Here is a 16,891-nt window from a genome sequence, read left to right on the forward strand (position 1 = left end):
ATATTAAGCCTATGATATGTCCTTTTCCCCTGCTTTGTAATCTTAAAAGTGCTAGTCATAGTTTCTTTACTCTTGTTAAATTTTAAAATGTTCCAGGTTGCTCTGAATTAGTCAGGACTCCCCTTTACTGCCTTAAGTGGAACCGTGTTCGAAACTTCTTATCCCTCCTCACTTGGAAAGGCTGTTGACCCTGCCCAGGGCCTGTGGCATACCTGGAATTGGGGCTGGGGGGAGGGTCCGTGCTATACGGAAATGCCTCTTGAGTTCTTGTAGCACGAGGGACAAATGTTCTCGTTCTTTAGTTTCTCATAAGCTGCCCTTTGTAGGCCCATCGTAACTAGACACTACTTGGCTGTTTTTCTTCTTGTCCTTAAAGACGCATCAACATTGGTGTGAGATTCCAAGCAGAGATCCCTGAACTCCAGGATGTGTCTTCCCTGAGCAAGGACACACACAAGGCCACACTGGTATGGAAGCCCTGGCCAGAGCTGGAAAACCAAGAGTTCCAGAAGAGAGGTATTGGAATGTGGGCAAGATTGGTTAGGAAATACTCAAGTTTCCCACTCAATGCCTTATCCTGGGCCCTTCCCATGGTCCAAAGATGCCCAGTCAATCTAGTTATCCCCAGTTTTCTGGTGGGTCTCTGAGACCTCTTCTTCTTTCTTACAGTGGAGAATCTGCTGAATTTGTGTTGTTCGAGTGCATTACCAGGGGGAGGGACAAATTCTGAATTTGCCTTGCACTCTCTCTTTGAGGCCAAAGGTGATATTATGGTAAGTATAGAAAGCTTTATGGTTAATATTGCTGGGGGGAAAAAGCCTTTTCTGAACTTAGGATGCTGGTTGAAACACACACATGCGCACACACACACGTACACATATACACACCTACACACATGCTTACACACACATGTACACACACACACATACATACACACATACATATGTTTGAGTGATTAATACTGGTATCAGAAGCCTGACATTTCTGCAGTAAATGGAAATAAGTGCTGAAGAGTAGGTGGAGAATGAACGAATTAGGTTTCTGTTTACACTTTGGATTCCCAAAGTTAATTGTCAACACTTGTCCCTTGGGAAATGAGTGTGTCTGCATTTTATGGCTTGAATTCCTCCTTAGAGAGCCACAGTACCACTAATAGAACCTGAAGGACTTACGTAAATAATTAGTCCCCCCAAAATAGATGTGTGTTTATATAGAGCCAGACAGTCTGTGACATTGCTAAGACTTAAGCCAAAGTTTGGTTTTCACTCAAATGCCTATAGCTCTGTAGTTAAATATTCGACATTCACTCTGATGGTTTGTTTCCCTTCCTTTGCCCTGGTACCCCCTTGGATACCACCAAAATCATTCCCTAATGCCCCCTTGTCAAATAGGGGAAGTATTTTAAGCCACTGAGTAGTAGATTGAATTGAGAGTTGGACACTTGGGCTTTTGAAGTCTTACCACTAACTCGGGCAAGTCACTGAATGTCTGTGGGCATCAGATTTCCCTCAGTGTACTCTTTCATATTGTACATGGGACAGGGATGGGTAGATTAAGCAGTCTTAAGTTCATTTCTGGCCCTCAGTTCTATGAATATGAAAATGAATGTCATACACTTCCAAAGGACTCATGATGAAAAATGCTATCAGTTCCAGAGAGAAAAGTGATGAACTTGAAGTGCAGATTGAAACATACTGTTTTTCTTTTTCTTTATTTTCTTGTGTGTGTGTGTGTATTTTCTTTTGCAACATGGCTAATATGATTGAATAATTGATATCATATTGCTTGACATCTCAAAGGGTGGGGGAAGAATGGGAGGTAGGGAGAGAATTTGGAGCTCAAAATTTAAAAAAATGAATGATAAAATTTTTTTCAATGTAATTGGGAAATATTTAACAAAATAAGTAAAAATACTTTAAAAAAGAAGGAAAATGAAGGTCATAATGCTGAGTCCTGATCTTTACCGTGACTTTATGCACGTGGCCACTCATTTTAGCAATGCAAATCATACATTGTCCCCAGGAGGGAGGTTAATGGTCCCCAAATAGTTCTCATTTAGTGGGGTAGCCTGTCTTCAGACTTAAATGGGCTTATTCTTGGAGTACAAGCAGGATTTGGCACTGGGTATGAACTCTAAGCATTTTCAGCCTGGCAAGCCCAGCTGGAGATGCCCATAATCTTTGTGGTAATTTGTCAGAGGGTTCAGAACCCAGTGTCTGCCTGAAGGGTTACTTGGAGCCATAGTGAGGAAAGTGTGACAATGTCTCTATGCTTTTTTTGTTTGGTGGTAGTAGGGGGATGAGTGGGTGGGGTGTGGGCATGTGATTTCATCAGTGTTGGGAGCTGCTTTGCCCACTATCTGCACTGACTTGAAAAGCAATCTCCTGGCCCCAAAGCCAACTCTACTCACTGTATCACTCTGAGTGTCTCTTAACACTATGCATATGTTGTTTAATTTTCAACCAGTGGCGCATTAACATTATTGCTATTTCAAATCAAAGGTCACTGAGGATAAATGAGGTCATAGATTTTAAAGTCTTTGAACTGGGAGCCTTACAAAGAAGGTATGCTTTATGCCCAATATTACCAATACTGTCAATTATGAACTATTTTATAAAACATAGGCTAGGATAGGGGACCGTACCTGTGATTTTATTAATGAGAAATTCCCTTTGGCAATGCAGGGTGTCATCTCCTTTATATTGATTGAAAACTATAATGTAACTTAGGTAAACCTTAGAGAGTTGCCTGTAGCTCTGAGAGTTTAGGTTAATTGCCCAGAGTCACATATCAGAGTCACATAGTCAGTGGTGTAGGATATATGTTAGTTATATTAAAAATATTTTTTCTACTAACAAAAACATTTTCTCCCTCTTCTACCTCCCCCTCCACCTCATTCCAAAAAAAGGAAGACAGAAAAGAAAAAAATTTGAAAAAAATTAAAAAGCCCTTTTAATAGTCAAGCAAAACAAATTCTCACATTGGCCACATTGAAAAAATATTTCTCATTTTGCATCTCGAGTCTGTCACTTCTCTGCATGAGTTGGGTAGGCACACGTCATCCTTGTCCCTCTGAAATAATGTTTGGCCATTTCATTGGTTAGAATTCTCAAGTCTTTACAGTGTTGGTATTGTATAAAATGTTCTCCTGGCATTACCCACTTCACTTTGCAATATGATAGGTATGTTAAAATACACAATCGATCTCTTATTTCTTTCCTTAGAGCATCTTGAAACTTCACCACACTTCCATTTAGAAGATGCTCCTCCCTACTCTGCCAGGCTTCCCAGCCCATTTGGCAGAACCATCACTGTCCCTGGTTTTCCTCGTGGTGAAGAACCATCTCAGGATGGTCCTGGGTTCTGATGTGGGGGGCATAATGAAAGGAAATCTCATCCTTCGTCTTCTACCTCCTTCCTTCTCCCCACCTCCCCTGATGTTTCCTTGGGATGGGCTTCCTTCTTCTCCTTTGGGTGTAAGACTCTCCACCTGGCCCTGGATACAAGTGGTTAATGCTTCTTCTTTTCTTTCCCGCGGGTCTGTAGGCTGCTTTGGAAATGCTCCTGCTGAAGAAACCCATCAGATTTAAATGTCATCCTTTAGCAAGTTACCACTATGCTGGTAGGTTTCCAGTTTTTCCCATGTCCTCTCGTTGTTTTCTGAGGGGATGAGAGGGAGAGGGGATTTCCTTTTCTTTCTGTTATTTTTTTAAACTGCTGTTGATAATGTTGTCTTACAGTTGGTTGTTTCTTGGTTATTACTTATTTCAAAGCTTTCTAGGCACCTAGCAAAAGCTGGTGATTTTATCTACTTGGTTGGTGACTGTCTTTATACTCCTGAACTCAGTGATGGTGTGACTGCCAGGTGGTTGTTGTTTGTTCAGTCGTTTCAGTTGTGTCCAACTCTTTGTGAGTCCATTTGGAGTTTTTCTTGGCAAAGATATTGGAGTGGTTTGCCATTCCTTTTTCTGGCTTATTTTACAAATGAGGAGACCGAGGCAAATACGGTTGAACGATTTGCCCAGAGTCACACAGAGGTAGTAAGTGTCTGCGCCAGATTTGAACTCAGGTCTTCCTGACTCTAATTCTGGCACTATATTCGCTGCACCACTTAGCTGCCCTATCACGTTGTTAAGGGGCTGCCATTAGGTTAATGTGAAAAGAAGGTGGGTACCTTGTGTTTAGGATATATGGCGTCTGTTAGCAGTCAACTGGGAAGAAGTCAAGGAGTTTATGTGGGTGGTTTCTCATTTTGCTTTTCATGGTAGACCTGTGGGAAAGCATATTAGAAAGCGTTTTGCAAACCTTTAAGTGCCATGTATGCTAGATGCGATGATGATGATGGTGGTGGTGGTGGTGGTGATGGTGATGATGATGCCAGCAGCATGGTAAGTGGGGCATCATGGCATCTAGGTAGTGCAGTGGATAGAGTGCTGGGCCTGGAATCAGGAAGTGAGTTCAAATCTGGCCTCAGACACAACCTAGCTGTGTGACCCTGGGCAAATCACTTAATCCTGTTTGCCTCAGTTTCCTCATCTGTAAAATGAGCCAGAGAAAGAAATGCCAAACTCTTCGAGTATCTTTGCCAAGAAATCACCAAATGGGGTAACAAAGAGTTGCACATGACCGAACAACACCTACCAAAGAGGGGCACCATGGCGTCATGGGTAGAGTGTTCATTCAGGAGACAGGAAGACTTGACTTGAACTCTGGTTGCAGATAATCTCCCTAATACTGTAAACTCCTTTAGGACAAGATCTTTATGCCTGCAGCACCCTAGAATAGCACATAGTATTAGTAGAGAACTAGTCTCTGAGTCAGGAAGACCTGAGTTCAAGTCTGTCCTTTGACACACTACCTGGGTAAGTCACCGAAGATCTCGGGGCCCCTGATAATGCCCCAAAACTGTGAGTTTGCAGATGCATTGCCTGGGGTGGGGAGGGGGTGCGGTTCTTGTTGGGAATTTTCTCTTCCAATCAAATCACATGGCTGGGTAAATAAAATAATAAAAAATAAATATAAATAAATTAAAAAAAAAGAGGCATAAGAGGCCCCACTATCATCTTCGACTCTTCTGTCTCCTTTGATAATAATGGTGTGGCTAACAGTATCCCTACTTTTTCGTAGGAACTTTTGAAGTTAAATGAAGTTAGCATCAGGAAAGAGATCAGCTAGGTGGCATAGTGAATAGAGTATTAGTCCTGGAGTCAGGAAGACCACAATTCAAATCCAGTCTTAGATACTTACTAGGTGTGACCTCTAGGCAAGTCACTTAATCTCTGATTGCCTCAGTTTCTTCAACTGTCAGGATAATTATGGCCCCTACTGCCCAGGGTTGTTGTGAGGATCAAATGGGGTAATAATTGTAAAGCCCTTAGCACAGTGCCTGGTACATAGTAGGCATTTAATAAATGCTTATTCCTTTCCCATCCTTCCCTTCGCCATGATTAAAATATTAATTGCCTAGCAGTCAGTCTGGTCAGTTAGATCACTATAACTCCCTAGGCTTTCCTTAGCGAATTTTACAGTAATTTAAAGTAGTTTTTTAAAAAAGGAATAGAAAAACCAGATACTTTTCTGGATATGACATACAGGTGAATGGGCAGCCCATCAAGTTACAATATCAGTATATGTCCCTCAGGCAGGTATTTCTGGTGGACATCGTATTGGGCCCAGTGGGAGGTCAAGAGTGGACCATATGGTGTTTAGGACATTGTACAGCCACAGCAGGGACCCCAAACTGTCCACTGCCACAAACACTGCGCGCCCCCACCCCCGCCCCATCATTTCCACACCTGTCTTCTAACAGTGCTACTATATGCCTATGTAGCACAGAATACCATGATCTTGGAAACATCACAGTTTGTAGGCAATACAAGGCAAACATCTATGGAATACTCAGTCATAAAGCATATCAGTCCATCACACAAAATGAAGAAAATAAAATGTAGCTAAATAATTTTTTAATGAACAACCAAACTTCACTGAAAAAAAAATGCAATCTCAAAAAAGGCCTGGTAGCTCATTTTTTTTTCCTGGAAACATCAGGATGGACCTGGGCACACCCAGCATGCATACCTATGGAGCATCCCTGTGGTATGAATAACTCCCAGTGATGAATCTCCTTCCACCAGGACAGATCAGCACCTGTCCTGCATTTGATAGGTTAATTGACTTGTCCAGTCTGTATATGTCAGATAGGAGACCTGAATCTGGGTCTTCTGACTCTCGAACTCCCTCTGTATCCACTACACTGTGTAGCCTCTCAGATGATAACAATAGATGACATTTTAATGGTGCTTTATGGTAGGCAAAGTGTTTTACATGTGTTCCCTGCTGTGTCTTTAATTTGCCTTTTAGGTGAGTAATTGCAGTAATATTCACCTACTAATCACTTCCAGAAAGCATGGGACTGGGTGAAGGCCAAGCAGCCAGATTTGTGGTGATGATGGAGGGAACAGGGATGGGATGAGCAAGAGACGTTTAATCTTGACTCAGAGACCCTATAACAGTGACTTACATGCTGAAAGATGATCTTTTCATATATTGCGGCCATCCAAATGTTTTCCTTCCTGATGTCTGCATGGAAAGTCGATGGAGGGTTGAGTTATGGCTCCAGATGAGCCTATAGAAATGATTTAGCACTTCTGTAATTCCTGACTTTACTCATTCAGTGTTTTGTTTTGTTTTTAGCAGCAATGACATATGTTCAGTGTCTCAAAGTGTATCTGAGTGCTCATTTCCAAGCTCTATCCAGAGTTTATGTGAGATCTGGGGTTGTTGCCATTCTCCTCTCCCCTAAAACAAGCACATTTGGACTTGGGATCATGGGAGTGAAACCAGTGCTGCCAAATTACGTTGGTTGATTGCTGGGACTTGTGACTCTCTTCATTATGTGCAGAATTTGGGATATGGTCTTGTTTCTCTGTTTGCCTTTCATTGTTCTCATATGTTTGGAATCTTTCCCAACATGGGGGTTCCAAGGAGAGGGAGTGGGGTGCTGGGGGTGTTGAGGGAAAAATAGGGGGCAATAAAGGGCTAAATCCTAAGGTACAGGTCTCCCCAAAAGGAGTTCGTTTGCCAATCACAACTAGTCCTCTCCTGATGTCAGGATCATGTCGCTAAGAGAACCTTGAAGCCCCCTCCAGGAGCAGGCTGTCAGCATATTGTCTCAGATACGTCTTCTTAGAATAAGACTAAAGAATTCAGGAGGAGATAGAGAAGAGCATAGAGAACCTTTTCCCTTACTTCTCCTTAGTTCGGATAGAGGTAGCTAATGGGGTAGTGACCTGAGTTAAAATTCTTCCTTAGACATTTTCTAGTATGTGACCTTGGGCAAGTCACCTAACCTCCATCTGCCTCAGTTTCCTTATCTGTAAAATGGGGAAACAGCACCTTCTTTCCAGAGTTATTGTTGGAATAAAATCATATTGGTACTATTTTTGCAGACCTTAAAAGAAATGCTGTTGTTATTCACCGGTGAAAGGTGAAAAACAGAGGCAGCATAGTACAGTAGGGGCAGCTAGGTAGTGCAGTGGATAGAGTGCCAGTCCTGGAGTCAGAAAGACTCATCCTTCTGAGTTCAAATGTGGCCTCAGACGCTTACTAGCTGTGTGACCCTGGGCAAGTCACTTCACCCTGTTTTCCCTAGTTTTTTCATCTGTAAAATGAGCTAGAGAAGGAAATGGCAAACCACTTTAGTATCTTTGTGAAGAAAACCCTGAATGGGGTCACCAAGAGTTGGACACAATTGGAAAAAATGACTAAACAATAAAATAGACAGTGGAAAGAACGTTGCCTCTGGCTTCAGAGGACTTGGGCTCTGTCTCCCTCTCTGATGCTTACTACCTCTCCGAGGAAGTTACTTAATCAGGCTCTGCCTTAGTTTCCTCATTTGTAAAATGAAATGGCCGGAATAGATGGCTTTGGGGGGAGGGGAGGGGTCTCTTCCATCTCAAGATGTACAACACTACAATTTTCCATCCATGGAGCACCGGAGAACCAAAACAGGCCAGGAACGTACCTAGCTACAATTCAGAGGACCTCTTCCTAAACTAAGGTTAACCTGTTAATTTTAACTTGGCCCATGTGATGAGACGTTGATAGTGTGATGCATGAGGCCTTTTCATTTCCTCCAAGGGACACAGGGTTCGGCCCCCTCAGCAAAGCTTCTGAGTTATCCATTAGTATTATAGCCGGGAAGAATGTTACTCAAGGTATGGGGTCAATTCTGCTGACCTCCTTCCCCCCAGGGCAGAAGTCATGGCTTCTGCTGGGTGGAGGACCCCGAAAGGCAGTGAGAGTGGCAGCTTCTTTTTAGCGGGAGGGTCCTAGTTTTAGAAGTTGTAGTTCACCTTCTGCCTCTTGGTTCATATGGTAGCAATTATATTGAGTAGTGAGATATGGGGTGCGTGGAGGAGTAAGAGGAATGACCCACCCATGGTTGAATTGGAATTGCAGCATCTTTGGGTTTTTCAGTTGAACAGGTCAACCTTACAGATGGTTCTCTAAGTGGGAAGGAGGGCAAGAAACAGTTCTCTTCTCCTCCAGGAATATTGCAACACAGCCTGCTATCAGTTCATACCGCATACTGAACACTTAGTCTACAACATCTGTGTGTGTGTGTGTGTGTGTGTGTGTATATGCGCGCGTGCGCATGCGTGTATGTGTATTGAGGGACAAAGGAATGGACTACAGAAGATTAAAAGAAATCACCCAGTGTCCCAGTGAACAGACTGCCCCTACTCCCTCTGAGACCTCTCTCAGTTTAGTACACCCAGAAAGAACATAAGAACATTTATACCGCAACATACAGATAGATGAATACAGTGCAAATGAGAGAGCCTCATGGCACATAGAATGTGCCAGGTTTGAGCCAGAGGTCTTGGTTTATGTCCTCACTCTGCCACTTACTACCTTTGTGACCTTAGGCAAATTACTTAACCTCTCTTACTTCAGTTTCTTCACTTGTAAAATGAAGGTGGGGCAAGTTATACTGATTAGTAGTGTCAAGCTTAAATAGAAAGGGATCCTTTGGGGCCTGCATCTTGATTTAGAAAACTACAAATTACTATTATCTATGCTGTATTGTATTTTTATTTATTTTGTTAAGCATTTCCCAAAACATTTTAATCTGGTTCCTGTGGCACCCAGGAATGCCTTGAGTTTGACACCTTTGTATTAGATGATGTCTGAAGTGTCCTTCCAAGCTCCAAATCTATGAAACTGTAAAAGCAGCTTTATAGGATGTATAAGAAGTACAATATATACAATATCTTATGCAGCTTTATATGATATATAATAAGATGTTCACATATATGCATATGCATATATTCCATAATTGAATAACTAACTATACAATATATATAATACCCTATGTGGCTTTATAGGGTATGTAATCAGATATGTGTGTGTATATCTTATATAATAGGATAGATAACTATAGAATATATACAGTATCCTATACCAAGTAGTTGCTCAGAAATCATTCGTAAAATGAATAGCCTGGCTCTGCCGTCTGCTGAAAAGGTAGTTTTTGGCACACCTTTACCTTAAATCACCCAACACCTTCCCTGATTAAAACAGCACCATATCTCCTATGTTAAAAATTTTTTTGCATTTATATATTATTTTACAATTAAATTTCTTTAATATTGATTTTCTATTCTTTTCATGTCCCCACACATTGACTGAAGAAAAAATAGAAAAAGAAAGCCCTTTAAAATAAATCTGTATAGTCCGTCAAGCAAAAATAGATTGCCACACTGGCTGTGTCCAGAAATAGGAGTCCGCTTCTGCACACAAAGGCCATCACCTCTCTTTTAGGAGGTGGGGAGAATTCTTCATAATTGGTAAAAATAGCTCCTCTGTTCAAGGCCCACAGCGGGTCTCCTTCACCCCTCTCCCCTGGCATCTCTTTCTTCCCATCGGCCAAGATTTCTGTAAATCTTCCCTGAAATCAGCCACATCTCAGGAATCTGTTTCTCTGACAACCAGAACTCAAAACATTTCCCTTCTTGATGCTGTTCCAGCAGCGGCTTCCCCTAGTTAATTAGTCTCTTTCTAATTAGCTCTAATCGGCTTATTAGGGCCCCCTGCTGATAACAGCCCAATAGCCAGGAATCCCGAGGTAGCACAAATGACTCCTGTGGGCACTCCAGCAAATTAACCCTTTGCTCTTTTTAATTGGTTGGCACTTAGTAAATGGGGAGTTTGTTAGGCATCGAGATTAAATGCACTGGGGAAGGAGAATTTCAAGCCAGCCTTAAACCCCGTATATTTTGAATAGAAGTTCTTTTAAAGTCTGAGAGATTCCAAAAGGACCTAGAATTAACAATTGCTTACCTAGAACAGGGAAGAAATCTCTTGGTTTTGGATCAAAGGCAGATTTGGAGAGTACAGTACAAGGGGACAGATTAGGAGCACCAAGGGGGCAAAGGTGATAATAAGAACAGCTCCCATTCATACAGAGCTGTCCTCACAAAGACTGTGAAGTAGCCACCTCAAGGATCATCATCTCCATATTACAGATGAGGAAACTGAGAGACTTGGGAGAAGGGAAAGTTAGAGGATTTGGCTTCCAATCCTGCCTCTTACCCTGCCTTGCTGTGTAACCTTGGGCAAACCATTTAATTTCTCTGGGCCTCAGTTTTCCCTACTGTAAAATGAGGAGTTGGACTAGATAACCTCAGAGATCCCTTTTAGTTCTGGATCTATGATGCAGTGATAATCACGCCAAGCTTCCTCCAGGATCCATGAAGTCAAAATTATTTTCGTAGTACTAAGTTTTTATTTGCCTATTAAGATACCCTTCCCTTTTCAAACTGGCTATCCATATGACACGGATTTTCCTCATATACTTAAGCCAAAGCAACATATCACAACAGATTGAATGCAGAAGCATGTAGAAGAATTTAGCTGTCTTCTGTAAGTCTCTATTAAAGGGAATTACAAAAATATGTAAAACAATTCTACTCTTCTCATTACAGCTCTTTTTTGGTAAAAGTTACTTTTCATAAAATATGTTATTTGTGTTAACATAGTGGATTTGTTATTATTTTAAATGAATTAATACATGTTTTTAAAATTTTTATCAAATTTCCTTTCTTGCACAGTGAATCTCAATAGATATAAGCCTTTAAACAAAAGTTTGAGAACCACTGCTATAGCACACTGCCATCTTGGAAAATAAATTTATCCAATCAGGAGTGCTCAGAATCTCATGAACACACACCAGGCATTTTGGTTACCCTGTTCTCCCCACCTGGGGTGACCTTTTTTTTTTTTAATTTTAGTTGCTTAAGTCCTACCCTTTCTTCCAAGCCCTCCTCTTCCTCCTTCCCTGACCATATCCACCCCTTAGGGAATGATCTTTTCCTCTGACATCCTGATAAACTCTTTTCCCATATCCTGAATTTCTTAGTCTGTACTGCCATACGTTGTTCAGTTGTTTCATTTGTGTCTGGCTTTTCACAACCCCATTTGGGGTTTTCTGGGCAAAAGCTACTGGAGTGGTTTGTCATCTCCTTCTCCAGATCATTTGACAGATGAGGAAACTGAGGCAAACAGGGTTAAGTGACTTGCTCCAGGGTCACACAGCTAGTAACCATCTGAGGCCAGATTTCAATTCAGGTCTTCCCTACGCTAGGCCCTAGCACTTTATCCACTGACCCCATAGCTGTCCATACTACTATATAGTGCTGTTTTTTTTAGAACAGGGTTCTTAATCTGGCATCTGTGAACTTTTTTTCTTTTAAATATTTTGATAACTATTTCAATATAACCCATTTCCTTTGAAGTCCTAAGCATTTTATTTTATACATTTAGGAACTTTCTTCTGAGAAGGGATCCATAGGCTTCACCAGACTGCCAAAGGGGTCTTTAACACAAAAAATGGTTAAGAGCTCCTCTTCTAAAATAATAATAGTAACCCACTTTTTTTGAGGTGCTTTGTTAGTTACATTTTCCTTAGAACATAAGCAGTATCTAGACCTATGATTTATTTGGTGTAAGGAATTACCTCATTCTAATGCAGAGAGTTGGTTGCCTGGGGCATTAAGTGGTTATGTGAGTTGCCCCAGGGAATTCAGTTAATACTTATCAGAGACTCAACTTGACTAGGAGGCCAGTGGATTGAGAGTTCTCTGCTCCCAGATGCTCCTTCTCTTCCATTGACATTATTTGTATAAAATACACATCTCATTCAGACCCTTGTTACTGATTGTAAGATGTGCATCATTTCTGCCCTCCAGAGTTGATCAGTTTTCACATCATGTTTCTGAGATAAGGAATTTTGAAGCTTCTTTCAAATTCATCTTAGTTATTTGTCCCCCATGGATGTCTGAATTCACCATAACACCCGGCTGTATACACCAGAGGCTATCAGTGGGTACCTGTTGAGGATATTTGTGGGATTCACAAAGCGCATTTGCCTCTTCACTAAACTCAGGAGTAGGAAGGGAGAGATGCCACACCCCTGCTGAAGGAGGGTATTGCTCCGGGAGGAGGGCTAACGATGATGAGAAGTGCTTACTGCATGCCAGGTGCTGTGCGGGGCATTTCATGTTTATTATCTCATTTGGTCCTCACAACCACCTTGGGAAACAGGTGCTATTACTATTTTCATTTTACAATTGAAGAAACTGAGGCAGACAGCAGTTAAGTGATTTGCTTAGGATCACACAGCTAGGAAGCGGCTGAGACCAGATTTGAATAATAGTGGTGATTATAATGATGATTGTTGTTATTCAGTCCATGGACTATTCTGTCATTTCCTTCTCCAGTGGATTAAGACAGACAGAGGTTAAGTGACTTGCCCAGGGTCACACAGCTAGGAAGTGTCTGAGGCCAGATTTGTGTCAGGTCTTCCTGCCTCTGGGCCCAGCGCTCTATCCACTGAGCCATCTGTAGTGATGATAGCTTATGTTTAAATAGCTGCTGACAGGAATATTGTTAATATCAAATGTAATGTTCCCTTCTATGTCAAAAAGCCATAGTGATGGTAAGAAAGCCCCTCCCTCTCAAGAGCAGGATGGTGCCATGACATTTCTGGGATCTTTGAGGGGGAAGGGCTTTTTTACTGTCAGTATGGTTTTCTGACATAGAAGGGAACATTATATTTGATATTGACAGTATTCCTGTCACTGCATCCCATGTGCCAGGCACTGTGCTAAGGGCTTTACAATGACTGTCTCCTTTACTCTTCACAACAACCCTTTGAGGTGTAGGGGTTATTATTATCCCGATTTTATAGATGAGAAAACTGAGGCAAAGAGAGGTGAAGTGACTTGCCCAGGGTCACAGGTCTTGGAAGTATCTGAGGCTGAATTTGAACTCAGGTCTTCCTGAGACCCTGTGCTCTATCCGGTTGGTTCAAAAATGATTCCGAGACTGTACTATCTATGTGACTTGGACAAGTTACCCAACGTCTAGGTTTCTGTGTCTGTAAAATGAGGTTGTTGGAATAGATGATGACTATGTGGTCCTATTCTTGTCTAAACTTATGGCCCCTATGTTTAATGCCATTTTATTTGGATCCTTCTTTCAAAGTCTAACCTCTTCCAGTAAAGCCTTCCTGAACTAACCTCATCAATCTTGCCTCTTACTCTGAATTCTTTAATCCCTTGTGTACCCAGTCTGTATTATACAGTCTTGCCTCTGCTTATGTGCTGCCCTGGTATTATTCTTAAGTCAGTCAACTAGTATTTATTAAGCGCCTATATAGCATGATGACCAAGCACTGTGTTAAGTGCTAGGGATGCAAAGAAAGGCAGAAGACAGCCCCTGCCCTCATGGAGCTCACAGACTAATAGGGGAGACAACATGAAAACAACTGTGTATGAAGAAGATGAATGAAGGAGAAAGAGAATCAAGAAAGACTTCTTGTAGAAGGTGGAATTTTAGCCGAGTCTTAAGGAAGCCGGGGACAGAAGTGAGAAGGGAGAGTACTTCAGGCATGGGAACAATCAGTAAAAATGCCCACGGTTGGGAGATGCAGTTTTCTTTTTGAGGAAGGGCAAAAAGGTAAGTATCACTGGGTTGCAGAAGCTGTGGAGGGATGGGAGTAAGATACGACAAGGCCAGAAAGGTGGGAAGGGGCTGGGTTATGAAGGACTTTAAAACCCAAACAGAGGATTTAAAATCTGATCCTGGAGGTAATAGGTTTATAATCAGACCTGCATTTTAGAAAGACCGTCTCAACAGCTGAGTGGAGGATGGACTGGATGGGGCTAGACTTGAGGCAAGGAGATCAACTAATAAACTATTATAGTATTCTAAGAGCGAGGTGATAAGGGCCTGGCATTGTCAAAAGATAAAAAATTGTCAGAAGTCAATAAACCTTTATTATTAAGCACCTTCAGTGTATCAGGCACTGTGCCAAATGCTGAGGATACTAATATGAAAAAAAGAAAGACAGCCCCTGCCTTCAAGGAGCTTCCAGTCTAATGGGGGAACATACAAAAGGAAGCTGAAAAGCTGGGATGGTAAAGTTACCCAAGTCAGGGGGCATGGTGGGAGATGTCAATTGGAGAAGTCTCAAAGTGGTAAATCCAGGTAAGAAGCAAGGAGAGATGTGTGAACTGAGCTGTCTCCTTAAATGGAGCTTTGGAGTTGATGCTCCTTCCCCTCCAAACAGAGGGGCAGGGTGTAGCGGTGTACCAAGTGGCGTTCTAAGGCAGATAAGACCTTGCGGGATGATGACATTATCCCAATAATAAGTTTCCTGGGACGTGGTGGAGAAGTCCCATTTCTCAGGCAGGTGAGAAATAAGAAGAATGACAGGATTTGACAGCTGATTAGGTATTCAGGGTAAAAAAAAAATGAAGAATTGAGAGTGATGCCTAGGTTTTGAGCCTGGATGCCTGGGAGCATAGTGGTGCCTTTGAGAGTAATAGGAAAGTTTGGAAGGAGGGAGAGTTTGGGGGGAAAGATAATGAGTTCAGTTTTGTACATGTTGAGTTTCAGATCTACAATACACAGTTGGAGATGGGAGTTTGGAGGTCAGGAGAGAGGTTAGAAATGGAAAAATATCTGTGAATCATCTGCATAGAGATGAGAATTAAATATAAGGTCAAGTTTGAGAAGGAAGGAACGTGAAGCCAGAGTGGGGTTGATCCCCGGAGAGAGCCCAACAAGTGGAGGTCACAGCGAGGACAAAGAATACATGGCATGATAGGAGGTTATGGTCAGATAGAGAAATTTCCGCATTCTCGATCAAGAAAGTGAAACCCTCGTGGATGGTGGTGAGATTTAGGGTGTGACCCACCATTCAGGAGGTGAATTTGTAGTTGAGGTTAATGAACTGGAAGAACAAGTTACTTAAAGGAACATGAACATATATAGTGAATTTCCCCAGTAAAAAGTTTGGGATTGTAGGGGAAGGGAAGGCTGAGCTCCTGGAGAAAGGAATGAGAAACAATGCCCTGGGGGGATAGTAGGTAACGCCCACCAGGGTCTAGGCAAGTAACTTCAACTCTCAAAAAGGGCAGTGTCTTCAATAAGACTAGGATTCTACACACCTTCACTGGGACAAGTAAAGACCAAACGGGCAGGAGCCAGGGGAATAAAAGGCGAGCAGAAGAGCGGCCTAGATTTTGTCTCCTTCATTAGGGCTCAGTGAGCACGTCAGTCAGTTTGACTGGAGACAACCTCTGAAGAAGAGGCGGCATTCATGGAAGACTTAGAATCTGAGTTGGACCTGGGAGGATAGAAAGAATTTGAGGAAGTATAGACTTGACGGAGGGAGGGAAGAAGATGATTCATTTCAGGTGCTGGGGGAAGACTGGCATATTTCATGTTGTTTTGTGATGTACCTGGCTGAGCATGAATAACTTCCCTGTTAATTTTGTACGCCTTTCTAGTGTTACTTTGACCCTCCCTTTCACTTTTAGGTGTTCAAACCTGAATTGAGTCAAGAGAAACCCTCACCCCTTCCCTTTTGGGAAGTGATGTCTGTCTCTTACCGCTTTCCTTTCTGGGCAGGATGGTTCATATGGGAGGCCTGGTGCCAGGTTGTATCCCTCTCAATAGGATGTAAGCTACTTGAGGGCAAGAACTGGTTTTTTTCTTCCTTAGTCTCAGCACCTGGTGCACAGTAGGTGTTTTAATAAATATCTCTTAGATTGGATTTAGATGGGTACTACACCTATCAATGTGAGATGAGCTGTGAGCAGATGTGTTTGAGAAACTATGCTCACTGAGCCCTAATGAAAGAGACAGAATCTAGGCTGGGACACGACTCTTCTTTTATTCCCCTGGCTCCTGCCCATTTGGCTTCTACTTGTCCAGTGAAGGTGTATAGAATCGTAGAGTCTTATCGAAGACATTGCCCCTTTTGAGGGTTGAAGAAGTTAACTTTCCTTACCAAGGGGAAGATATAAACCTGGGACACTTTACAGAGATGACCTGGGAACCCTGATGTTTTTGGAAAGCAACCCCTTGCACAGCTGTGTAAGGAAGCAAGGATAGTGGATGGGGCCGGACTATCTTGGAGACAGTGATCTTGGGGTGAATGGAAAGGAGGGGACCAGGTTACATAGAATTTGGATTCTCAGAGAACTATAGTCTGGATTCCAACACCTTCTAGTAAAAACATCTCTGATCACAGAATCAGAAGAGCTGTGCTCATGGGAGGCAGCATAGTATAGTGCAATGAGAACTGACTCTGAGTCACCTCTGACACTTTCTACTTCCTAAAGTAAGTCAGTTAATATCAGTGAGTCTCAATTTCTTAATCTATTAAGCGAGGGCGGACGGATTAGATGACCTCTGAGGTCTCTTGTAGCTCTGTGATGTATACGTTTTTCCTTACTCTGACATATGTTACGTGACCGTGAACCAGTCATATGATGTCTTGTGACTGAATTTCTTCTTTATAAAATGGAGATGATAC

The 16,891-nt window shown here is 42.1% G+C and overlaps 1 protein-coding gene across 2 annotated transcripts in view; it reads left to right on the forward strand.

Annotated features, from left to right (window-relative positions):
- The window catches only part of TRERF1 (transcriptional regulating factor 1), an 89,124-nt gene that overhangs the window by 45,985 nt on the left and 26,248 nt on the right, over positions 1-16,891 (forward strand). For both annotated transcript variants that reach the window (XM_036768913.1, XM_036768914.1), the window contains exons 8-10: positions 377-516; positions 670-773; positions 3,547-3,622. In XM_036768913.1, the coding sequence (XP_036624808.1) occupies positions 377-516; positions 670-773; positions 3,547-3,622 (320 nt within the window). The remainder of the gene's footprint in view (positions 1-376; positions 517-669; positions 774-3,546; positions 3,623-16,891) is intronic.

Source organism: Trichosurus vulpecula, chromosome 7 (genome assembly GCF_011100635.1).
Source record: "Trichosurus vulpecula isolate mTriVul1 chromosome 7, mTriVul1.pri, whole genome shotgun sequence".
Lineage (NCBI taxonomy): Eukaryota > Metazoa > Chordata > Mammalia > Diprotodontia > Phalangeridae > Trichosurus > Trichosurus vulpecula.